General features: G+C 38.0%; 1 protein-coding gene across 5 annotated transcripts; it reads right to left on the reverse strand.

Annotated features, from left to right (window-relative positions):
- Nucleotides 1–1,622: 1,622 nt before the first annotated feature.
- On the reverse strand, nucleotides 1,623–10,026 carry LOC139776194 (uncharacterized). Of its 5 annotated transcripts, XM_071712741.1 has the most exons (16): nucleotides 9,911–10,013; nucleotides 9,521–9,604; nucleotides 9,068–9,289; nucleotides 8,838–8,939; nucleotides 7,179–8,054; nucleotides 6,636–7,029; nucleotides 6,163–6,521; nucleotides 5,659–6,090; nucleotides 5,393–5,566; nucleotides 5,026–5,238; nucleotides 4,599–4,850; nucleotides 4,243–4,526; nucleotides 3,764–3,863; nucleotides 3,501–3,689; nucleotides 2,304–3,431; nucleotides 1,623–2,227 (listed from the first exon to the last, which is right to left on the reverse strand). In XM_071712741.1, exons 3-16 carry the CDS (start codon nucleotides 9,230–9,232, stop codon nucleotides 2,132–2,134), a joined length of 4,764 nt encoding a protein of 1,587 aa, XP_071568842.1. In that variant the 5' UTR covers nucleotides 9,233–9,289; nucleotides 9,521–9,604; nucleotides 9,911–10,013; the 3' UTR covers nucleotides 1,623–2,131. The 5 variants fall into 5 exon arrangements, with proteins under 5 accessions (XP_071568842.1, XP_071568837.1, XP_071568850.1 ...); XM_071712736.1 differs by lacking the exon at nucleotides 9,521–9,604 and having other exon boundaries at nucleotides 9,911–10,026; XM_071712749.1 differs by lacking the exons at nucleotides 8,838–8,939; nucleotides 9,068–9,289; nucleotides 9,521–9,604; nucleotides 9,911–10,013 and adding an exon at nucleotides 8,366–8,689 and having other exon boundaries at nucleotides 2,304–2,836; nucleotides 3,032–3,431.
- Between the last annotated feature and the right edge of the window lie 2,182 nt (nucleotides 10,027–12,208).

Below are 12,208 nucleotides of genomic sequence, written 5' to 3' on the forward strand. Positions count from 1 at the left end.
ATAACATATGTAAGTATCATAAAAATTAAAATTGCTATACCTGAAATATAATGCCAGATATAAGTATACAATAGACGCAGATTAATTGCAGTTGAACGTATTTGGATTTTTCATACGGCCACAAACCAACTGTCAGCAAAAGAATTCGATTAAGACTGAAGTATTTATCCACAACATTGACCATCTCTCTGCTAGCACTGAAATAGGTATGACGGGGATGTAATGGACGACGATCCGCTTATCCCTACCACATTCAGTTTGCTCATTAAATATTCTCTCTTCTAGCATCAATTTTAATGTTTTACAATTTAAGCTATTTTCCGTAATTTACCCTAAAGGGTTAAAAAAATTCAATACGTAGAATATCGCTCTTACATCGACACGCAATAGCAATTTAACACTTATATCTTCGTGATGAGCTCGGCAATTGAGTAATCGATTCAAGAACCGAAAGAAGTTCAACAGATGTTTCTTTCTCATAGAACATTCATAAGGAAAATTCTGCTGTAAAGGTTCTGCCAGCGCACTAGTCGTATTTCGGCGATTCTTATCCACGTGCTTCATTATGTATATTAATATACATATATGAAGAGACACGGCAGTGTCTCGCGCAGTGTCTCAAGTATGCGCTCGCGACAGAGGCAACGAGACAGAAAATGTATCTACACCCGAATCACGTCGAATTAAACAGAGGTACGACTGTCATATCTAAAAAACGGCTAAGCGGAAGAAATTTTTAATAAGTTTAATCGATTGCTTGGCGTCATACTATATATAATAAAAGTTTTTATTTTTTTCTACATTATATATTAAGAGAGATTTTTTAAATACATGTATATGGTAAAGTCGGTATGTGGTAATTTATATTCAAACGTTATCATATATAATTCATGACAGAGAAAATTCTCCAAAAATATCTCGTGTACTACACAACTGCGAATTATAATCCACACATAATATTATTGTTGATATATGTATATAACACATAATTTTTACCATTTTTCTATTTTTTGTACTTTGCTGATTATTTATTTAAAAAAACTAAAAATTAAAAAATATCTTAGTAAGTATGAAAGCAAAAATATAAAAATTAAGAAATATTTATCGTTATTATCATATTCTGTCGGTCGAGTAAATGTTCCCTTATAACTTTCCTTTTTTGCACATATTAAAGTTTTATAATTTAATTTAATTCTAATTGTGATTTAGCTTAATTGTAACGGCGCGAAATAACAGTGAGATCAAAATATTTGTAATTTAACATTTTTGTGGGAAAGTAATTGCCGCTTAAATAATCGATTCAACGTCGAAAGAAAAATAAAGGAAATTCAACAGATGTTTTCTGTTCATAGAATATCATTCGCGAGACAAGTCACAAAGTGAAAGTTTTGCAAACATATTATGCGCTTTTCAGCTGTGCTTGTCCATATGTTTCGTTTCAATATGCACATGTTGTACATAGTCTGCCGCGATAAAAATGTTTTAAAAATATCATACATACAGTAATATAATTATGTAACATTATTTTACACAGTATTATTTACGTTCCTATTTTTTTACATATATAATTTTTACGTGATTCTTACTAAATTAAATAAAATTTTATAAAACGAAATTGTACGTCTCTTTTGATCTAATTTTATTAATATTTTTTTAGATATAACATTACAATGGGTCGTCTTGTATAAATTATTGTTCATGAGAAAATTGTTCTCACATATTTGTTATATGGGAAAATTTTTTGGATTTTCTTTATTAATTATACATATACGCGAGGTACAAAATAGAATCTAACAGAAAAATTACGCCAATTTTTATTTGGAAACAACAAGAAGAAAACTGCGTTATATAGTATTTATATATATGATATAAAATTAAGGTATAGATAAATAATAAGTCTTTATTAAAATTAAATTTGAAGGTATATCGAGAGAGAAGATCAATATAGGATCACAGCTTAATACAGCTCATTTTATAATTAGCTGTATTAATATTACGATAAATGAATTTTAACATCCGGGACAACATCGCAAATAAAATACATATTGCAGAGAGGATATTATAGTTTTGTTTAAAGGATGAAGATAAATATTAACTAATTTTCTTTTGTGAGTAAAGAATTATATGTGCTTCACGGCACATTTGCACTTGACGTGTCATTTTTTACTGTGCTCGAGCTTTCGCTTTCGGTATTCTTACTATTCTCAGCGGATGATGATTCAGGTACCTACGAGAGAAATTAAAATATTAGGCAACATATAAATCAATGATAATTTATCTATAAAATTATCACGTGCTTTTACCTGACGAGGTAGATTGGGCAGGGTAGATGGCAGCCTACAGTTGGGTAAAACATCTGGCATGGGCGGAGGAACCGGTGGTTCACCGTAAACTTCATGAAGCTCCTCCAGTCTTATGCAGAGAGCGGTACCACGTTTGCTCGTAGCGTTCATTTTTTTCATAAGCCAATCGGCCTGCTCCTCCAAACGTTTTAATCGATCGGCACGTGTAGCTAAAACTTCCTCAGGAGTTTGGGATTTAGTCGATGTGATTTCTGTTTGCGAGTTTGTCGCGCTTTCCCGCAACTCGTCTCTAGATGCCGATCTAAACGAAGGCGTAGGACTGACGTCGGCCGTAGGAAATTCTCGAACCGTGTCCAAACTCGAAGAGGAATCCACGGAGACATTGTCGGAATCTGCGACGTTATCTACTGGTTTGGAAGATCGTTGATCCCTACCTTCTATCGACTCCTCTTCGTGACTTGATGACACTGTCGACGAGCAGGTGGTACAGTTATCCGTAAAATTGTCCACTTCTGTCGCGGCTGCGCCGAACACTGGAGCAAGAAAACGATTAGACGGACCTACGATCAAGGGATTGCTGAACTGCACGCTTTTTGACGAGGGTAATGCAGTAGATGCAGGAAGAGGTCCGATGGAAAAGACAGACATCGTGCCGATTGTATTCACAACAGTAGCGATGGGTGCAGAAACGGGCGATGATGGAACACTTTCGGATTTTATTTTCTCACCGTCATCGTGGTGCAGCTCTGACAAATTTCTGGTCACGGTTGACGATGATTCGGGCAATTCACCATTATCTACCGCCGAAGATAGATCGATACTCGTAGCTGTTCGTTTCAGTGTCTTCACAGTGGGTGACGAACACTGAGATTCAGTAGCCGGTGTCCAAGATTGCGGATTTCTGTCGCAGAAATCCGTTTCAGAAGTTGTCATTCGATCAGTTTTTGTATCGCTGGTTTCGGGAATCAGATTGTCGCACGAATCTTCGAAGGGTGTCGTTATTCTCTCCCGTGAAGTCGAAACATTCTCGTCTGATTCTCCATCGTCAATTTTTATAAGATCTTGTATAACATTGGTGAGAGCTTGATCCAAAGGATCCAGAATCTCTTGCGTATCTTCCACGATGCGCTGTTCAAAATTATATCGATTAGTCATCGATAAAATATTCTAAATACGATTTCCTGCGATTTCGCTTACATCAACTTCCGTCGCGTTAATAAGTTCTGAATCAATATGTGCAATTTCTGCCTCGTCCAATTCCGCCTCGGTCTCCGGAGTCGGCGTGCGTTGTTCTAAAGTCACCGAGGAACCAGTCTTCGACTCTGATAGCTCAGTATCTGTCGGCTGTTCGGATTCTGTGTCCGGTGTCGGTGCTCTAGGACTCTCCTATATTAGTTCAAGACACATTTTTTTTATAAGAATAAAAATTACAAAAATTTGTAGAAATAATTAGTAAAAACCTTTCGTGTCCGTCGGCGAGGACCATGTCTGATTCGTCCCTCAATCGCTTCTTCTTCGTCGGTGTCATCACCCCTCTCGTCGCTGAAGCCGCTTTCAGCGCTACATGGAATAATTGAAATATGAGTCGGCAATTGCAGAACAATTTTCGTATAATAAATAATAAAACATAATAGTTCTAAAAATCTCTCTAATACTATAATGCAAGCAATAGAAACATTAAGATATCTTAAATAGTTTTAACACAATCTAGTTGTAATCTGTTTAAAAAAAAAAAACAGATTTGATACTCGTAGTTTCTAATAACCAATCATAAAATTCGTAAATATTAATAAAAATAAAAATAATATTATTTTTATAAAGTCTACTTCCAAAAAAATAAAACTTAAGTTTGTAATATTTTCAATTCTCATTATTTAGAGATATCTCAGTATTGAGTTAAAACACAGTGAGATTTATAATAAAATCGTGAATAAGAAACCTATTGAAAGAATCGTGGGCAGCTAAAGCTTTCCGTGCAGCAAACTCGCGACGCAAGTTTCTCCATTCCCGTTCGGTATTCGTGTTCTTTTGTCTAGCCGATTCCCACTTCTCTCTGCAGTATTCCAACTCCTGCTTCAATTCCTGCAACATTTTCCTCTTCTCTTGCAGTTCGTATCTTAATATCTCCTCGTGTGTGTGCAACTGCTGATGCTGCGCCTGCATCCGGCCGACGATATTCCATGTTTTCGCCAACTCGACCGACACCATAGAGAGTCTCTTCTCCTAGATATTGAAACAAATAATGATAAATTTCTATTGTATCATTTATACGTGAATGCTTAGAAGACCATTTACCTGTTCGCCCAGTTTACTTTCCAAATGAGTGTTCAACTGCTTCATGCGATTCATCTCCTTCTCCAAATGCTTCTTCTCGAGAATTAGTTCCTTCAAACGAATATAAGTTTTGCTGACGGATATTACCAATGTTGGGCCGGCCGGAGTATCCACAGACTTGTAACAGCTGTTCGGATCCGAACAGGACGCAACGGAAACGCTCGGAGAGGTCACCGCGTGACAACTAAGTAGTTCCAATAAAACGCGCCACACCTACAACGTAATTTCACAATTACTTTAACGATGTCGACTTGTGTATTAAAACGAGAGCACACAATCGTATAATTGTCAGTATTACTGTGACGTACATTTAAATTAACATTCAAAAATGCATGAATTATATTATAGGAATTAATATATGTATATATTCTTTTTTATGAATATTGACCTTAGGTAAATTATGGGCGATATCTTCTTCTTGCAGATCATCTTCCTTCCTGTCAACTTCGCCGACATTTTCTACACTACTCTCTTCACTCGTGTGTTTCTGGGATGTTTTGCCGCCTTCGACTTGTTCAATCAAATCCAAAAGAAGTTTAGGAAGAGCCGCTGCTTCGGTACTTTCTTCCCTGGCTATGTCACTTATAAGATCGTGATTCTCCTGCAGCGTTAAAATCAAATTAATTATTATTTTCGTTCTTTTTACTTATATATTTTCTTTTATGAAACTTGTAACTTTTTTATAAATGTTAAAATATTAATTATTTTTAATGATGAACTATAAATATGTATATAATGAATCAACAACACGATACCTGTAGCAACTGAGTTAAACGATCAAGGTCCATGTCCGCAGAAGAAGCTCCGAGCAGCATCTGCGTGAATAATCCATTAATGAGAGACATTTGATTCTGCAGATCTCTGCAATCCGCCTTGGTTAATCCCAATTGCGATTCCAAGTTTGTTATTTCTGAATCTTGAGCGTCGACCTGGCGTGCGTAACATAACATAAGAATCTCAAACTCCAACAATCATAAAAAAAATAAAATAAAAGTAAAATCGAACGGTAACACTTCGATACCTTGTCTTCAGCTTTTTTAAGCTCCTCCTCCAAGTTCTCCGATTTCTTCAAAGTGTATTCCAGTTTCTGTTTCACATCCGTCAGCTCCTTGGTCGCGGAATCTTTCAACTCGGTCAAGATCCTCAGCCTCTCGTTGTAGAGGCTTTTCAGCGCGTTTATATTCTCCAGCTGTCGGTCGCATTCGACTCCCACGTCATCTTGGACTTCCAGGAAACTTCTGTCGCCCAATCTGACCAACAGTTGAGCCAGATAATTCTTCAGCTCATTGGTCTGACGTTCTCGTGCAATGAGAGACACGCGAGCCTTGCTGGTCACTTCCGTCAAGCAGCGAATGCGTTGTCGGTGACGCTCTGGATCGGACTCCAGGTGGTAACGAAGGTCGTCCACCTTCTCAATTTGGTATCGCACGTCATTCCTCAATTCATCGGATACCTGAAACAAGCCTGCACCTGTGTACTAATTCACGGATTTCGATTGCAAATAAAAATGTATGACAAACAATACCTTTAGGGTGCGCGTCAATCGTTGCGCTTCCGCGCGTTTCAACGCTTTCTCGTTTTCATCTGCGTGCTTGTGCTCCTCTCGTTCTTTCATCGTAGCCTTCGCAAAATCGCGATTCGCAAGATCGAGATCTTGCGGATTGCTATGAGCGGAACGTAACTGAGCCAACATGCTCGACGTTTCGGAATGAGCTTCCTTCTCAGCGTCCAATTCTCTTCTAAGTCTTTCCATCTCGGACGAGACCGCCGCGATGGCTCTATGTCTAGCTTCCCTCTTCATGGTTAGTTCCTTTCTAAATTCGTCCATACTGGCAGCGGCACAATTTGGATTCGACGCACTTTCCGGTATGTCGTCTATTGAATCTATAGCATATAAACGCTCGATTTTATTTTGTGAGTTAAAACACGATTCACTTATACAATGTTATTCTATTAGAATAATATAATGGAAGCTCTTATAGACAATATAAAATATACCAATATCATCTCTCGAAACAACATCGTCCTCGTTCCTTCTTTCAGTCTTCATAGTCTCCTTCAGTCTTTGAATCTCCTGCGAAGCGTCTTTAAGAGCCTTAATCTGCTTTATTTTGTCCGAGACTTCTTCGGACAATTGTGCCCGCAATTCTGATATCTCTTGGCTTTCCGTGTTCTTAATCCGTTCAGTCTCGAGCAATGATTTTTGCAAATTTTGTTCCAAAATTGAAATTTTCGCGTCGGCAGTGTCTTTTTCCGACTGAAAGACATCGACCTCTTTCAGCAATCTTTCGACCTCTTTCTTAGCGCAATCCAAGTGTTTCGTCAGTTCGTCGTATTGTTGTTTGCGTTCATGCAAATTAGCTTCTACCGTTGCATATCGCGTTCTCAGTTCCTAAATAAAAAAAGACAATGTTTATTATAGAATGTTTAAATGTACGTTGGCGCTAAATTGATCGCAACGAAAGATTATGTAAATGACAAAGACTCTTGATTTCTTCCTGCAAGCCCTAGAATCCGAAGTTTTAGAATATATTACCATACCTCATAATCTACGCCTAATTTTTCCGCTAAATTTTTCTGATCCGTCAGACTGCGCAGCAGTCTTTCGTTCGCGCTTTGAAATTCCAGTCGATCCGCTTTCAATCTCTCAACTTCTTCCGACAATTTGAATATTTCTCCGCTCCCTGAATTTTTCATCGAATCTTGTTCGTCATCTCTCAACCTTGCGCGTCTTCTGCGCACTTTATCTAAATCTACATTCACGGAACACGAGTTTTCGTCTAATCTAGGAATATTCGTCTCGGAATCATCGGAATGAGCACTACAGCATATTTGAACATTCGTTTCCTTCCTGATCGTGCCACAATCGTCAGGTACTTCACTAATACCAGCATCAATCACGAAGCGATTCGTTCGTCGCTCCGTCGATTCGCAACGCAATTCCGCGGATCTCGAACAGGAATTCTCGTTCTTCGTATCTCGCGTCTTCAGAGAATTCTCCGACGTTTCCGTTCTGGAGCATAATTTGCTGTCTTCTTGCAAGCCTCGTTGTTTGCACTGTTCAAAATTGCACGCTGCTAGCAATTTTTCTAGTTTAACGACACGCTGCTCCAGTCTTCGTATTTCTTCCTTTTGTCCGTCTTCATCCTGCAGTCTTTTCCGAGGAACATCCTCGCATATTTCCCAATTCTCCGTCGAAATCATCTGCTCCCGATTTTCTCTATCCTTCGACAACTCCAAATATAACGCTTCCATACGCGCTAGCGTTGCACTATGCGCATTAGCTAATTGATGATTGGCCATGGCCAGCTGCGAGATGATTCGCGAAAGCTCGACGATTTCATTATTCTGTCGACACATTAGGGGATCGTGACTATCGGCAGACTGCCAGCCTGTCATTTGCGTGGCGCACGTTAACTGCAAACGTAAATAAGCGGACTGTAATTTCGGATCCTAGTTCGTTAAAAACTTAAGAAGCAATCTTTAATTGTACCGAAAGGTCCCTTTTTTTTACGAAACTTGATTGGTATCGATCGAGATACGAACAATGACAATTAAAAAATTTATCTTGTGAAATTTAACATGTGTGACAAACGATGAATCACGCGATTTCAAACAAAGAAGATAAAGGAAACAAAGACATTTTCTCTTTTTTCTTTTGCAAAACGTTAATACGCGTTTAAAAAGTGTCTCGCGCAAATTTACAGTTTTCGGAAGAAAAATTTCACCGGCTTTCGAGAGATAATGATCCGCCCTCGACGATTCGCAATAGTACACTGGCATAGAACGCAACGTTCCCGCAAACCGACCGAGAATAAGCACGTGATCGCGACCGATGACTGTGGAGACGACTTTTCGTGACTGTGAGTCAGTGTGTTCTCTGAAAACACGAATTGGAGAGAAGCCAGCTTTTCGGCCAACAGAAGAACCGGCTTCCGCGGGATAAAACAGCGTGATTTTTGTCCAGAAAATCGCAGGTGCAACTCGACGATGGCAATGCCCGAGTTTAATTTAGCTACACCCATACAAGCAGACATGACAGTCGAGATGAATATCGGTAGCATATATGTTTCGCCATCGCTCGCGGAAAAGTGTACTCGCCAAGTTCGTTGTTTGTCGGTGAAAATGACATGCAACAATGAACTAAGAATTTAATATAACAAAGCAAAGAAGAGAGAAGAAGAACAAACAACGATTTACCAGAGTCTCATGTTTGGGAGGCAGCATACTCGATAGGCTGGGTGCCGTTGGCCTCTGATCCCAGAATTCGCCAGTCCTCAAGGTCGCGTAGGGGCTCGGACCCTGTATGCCAAAGTATCAAATAAATTCAAAATTTCTCTCTCTCTCTCTCTCTCTCTCTCTCTCTCTCTCTCTCTCTCTCTCTCTCTCTCTCTTTCTTTCTTCAAATACATATTTGGTTAGCGACGTACTTGCAACTGTGGGTGATCCTCCCTCTTATAGATACTCGTTCCGACATACGTTCTTTGTCTTCGGTCGTTCGTGGGGCAATCTTCCGGATGCGAAGGTATTTCTGCCTCATGTTCGCTTGCAGAGATCAAAGCCGGCGGACCACTACTGCTACTTGAGACTCCCATTATTTAAATTTTTCACTTACCGGAGTGAAAAGTATATGGATTTTTCGATTATTTTCCCTGTAAAAAATTTTGCTGAATATCTAAATCGGTAGCATAATGTTCCTCATTTTGCCTAAAATATAATGATGAGATAGATAATCTTTTCCTAATGTAAATAATATAAATACGGAAATACATACAATCTTGCCTTCAAATTTGAATTTGAACTCTGAACTTGTAATTTAACATATCAAGATGTTTCTAAACTGCTAAAATTGCATACTTAGCAATTCGTAGATGTATAGTTACCGAAAGAAGAAGTTTGGATTGTGCAAGCTTTTATTTTTAGAAACTAGTTCGATCTAGATTGTATCCCGACTCTCACTTTAAAAACTAAGTAGGATAAAAAACCTAGATTAGCAGGGTAAAAATAGAAACACATTCGATTTAGCGCTTTTAATTACAACGCGAAAATAACAAATAACCGTTTAATGGAAGCAAGTGCAACATATTGTAGCTTAATACGATCATATATATCACGGAAAGATATGCGTAGACTTTAATATAGGTATTAAATAAAACAAACTAGATGTTATCATGTATAACAGCGAAGATTCGGCATTCCGTTTTCAGGATGGCAGCCGCACAAGCGAGAGTTTTCGGATACAGCGATTCAGAATCCAAGTAAAAGTCGCTCACCAATAGTCAATGGAAAAATCGTGAAATTCGTTCGTGGCTTCGGTTTCTCCAAGGGTCAACGACGACTCTGTCTGACTACTGTCGTCGTTGCTAGCGGGCACCGACTCGCATCTCTAAAAATACCATTTCGAAAGACCGCCTGCGCAAAACCGACGATATACGTCTTCGCATCGAATTCGTGCGCAGAAGCGTTGCTTTAGACTTCCGCGCGTATTTCACATCCTAGGAAGCCATCCATTAATCACGAGAAAACAAATCCAAGTCAAGAGAGATTTTCCGATGGATATTGCGTTTCATATCTTTATAAGGGGATGATATTTTACGTAACAAGCATCAAAGAACTTCAGTCTTTTATTCTAACAAAATATGTAAAATATTTAAAAAATAATTCAAGGCCTAAAACGTAAATAATGCTCGACAAATTGAATAAAAATATATAATTAATATGAATGAGAAATTAATTTTGTTATTTGTTCTCAGTAATAAAATGCAAGACAGTAATTCGTTGAATTACCAGCGTTATAAATTCTTATTATTTATTTCACGTCGCCTGAGAAAGACGTTTCAAACTATTATTAACCGGTTATTGCGATAAATATTACCACATGCCTCAGTGGTCGAATTGGTACGACACCCTTCACGGAATGAGGGAAGTTCCAGGTTCAAATCCTGGCTGAGGTAATATTTTTCGCAATAAATTCTTTACACTTTTTAAATAATTAAATCGTGTCGATTTAATTGTGGGGAGGGAAGGGTTTTTTAATGTTCCAACGATAACTGTGTTTCAAGTCCGGCTGTGATCGGCGCGCAGTAAAAAGTTTGGAATATCAATGTATTATTAATAATACATATATACGGAAAAATTAATATTGAGCTGCCTAAGATCTAAGCTTAGACCGAAAACGGCTTGTATCTTATTCGATTGTGTTATAAATTCTACTTTGAGATACAGCACTCACAGTTAATAGAATAAACAACTATTTTAAGGTGCTTTCAAGTCTTCAGACAGTAGATGCACTCGGGAAAACGTAAACGTCCTAACAATAGCCCCGCACGTATTCTATATTTAGGTAGTTTTTCGAACTGTTCGTCATCGCTATCGCAGCACTCATTTTAAAAGAAAAGTCGACTTATTCTCCTCCATTTTTCATTTACAACATTGCGTTGTACTCAACTTAACTTCAACGTAATAATTAAAAGTGCTTAATCAAATATATTTTTAATTTTATTTTATTTTTTCTATCGTACTTCATCTTTAAAGAGAATCAAATTACGATTTAAATCAAACTAGTTTCCAAAAATAAAAGCTGACACAACTCCTTTTTCTTGTAGGAACTCTACATTTATATATTGATATGTATTCAATTTTAACAGTTTAAAATATATCAGATGTAAGTTGCATTCAATATTGACATATCGAGGAAATAATGGGCAATTTTAATTTTTATAACAAAATAAATTTTAGTCTTTTCTTTATTTCTCATTTTTCAAACAGATCTTCTTTTTAAAGATCAGAAATAAAATCTAGGCGAAATAATAAATATAGCATGAAGTAATTGGAGTGAGTAATATGCAAGGAAGCATTACATTTATTTAAAACAACGAAGGTGAGTGCGGAAATAAATGGCCTCGCTAACAAATGATCAACTGCAGGTAAAGTAATGCTCCATAACATCTGTCGGACTTGGACACGTCGTATACCCGTAGATAAAAGCTATACCTTCCACATATTTTGTGATTAAATTCTGTCGAGAGAAGTTTCGCTGAAACATTTGGTATTTTATCGGTAAATTATGGACTTCACCGCGGAGTTACCGAAAAGCGAAGGTGTATCTAGATAACGCATTGTAAAGAGATCGTTACAAACGTTGTCCCGACATCTCCTTTCGTTCTTCCCGACGTACATCTCGGGTCACGAATAAAAAACAAAATAAATGAAAATTTATTAAAGAATTCATAGCCTCGTACGCTTTAATAATAAATTCCGTACGACAGGGCGTGCGGTTTTCGCGAATAATTTCAGTCGCGAGTCATATATGCAGTCGCCATATATCATTTCTCATCCGAAGCTGAGCACCTCCATGATTATAACGTGCTTATAGAGTTTTGCATTACAGGTGCAATCCAAGCGCCTTGTTGTGACACACTTTTCTTATCCTGTAATATTCCTGAAACATTTATAATGTCTAGATACGCCGCGTTCGATCCGGCGGAATTACTTAACTCCAAGTGCGAGCGCATACACACATTACACCGCGGCATATGCCGCCGCTCCGCTCCGATATGTGGAGGAGCACA

The sequence above is a fragment of the Temnothorax nylanderi genome, unplaced genomic scaffold (assembly GCF_030848795.1).
Source record: "Temnothorax nylanderi isolate EJ_2023f unplaced genomic scaffold, tnyl_v1.0 TNYL_tig0005_pilon, whole genome shotgun sequence".
In the NCBI taxonomy this organism is placed as follows: Eukaryota; Metazoa; Arthropoda; class Insecta; order Hymenoptera; family Formicidae; genus Temnothorax; species Temnothorax nylanderi.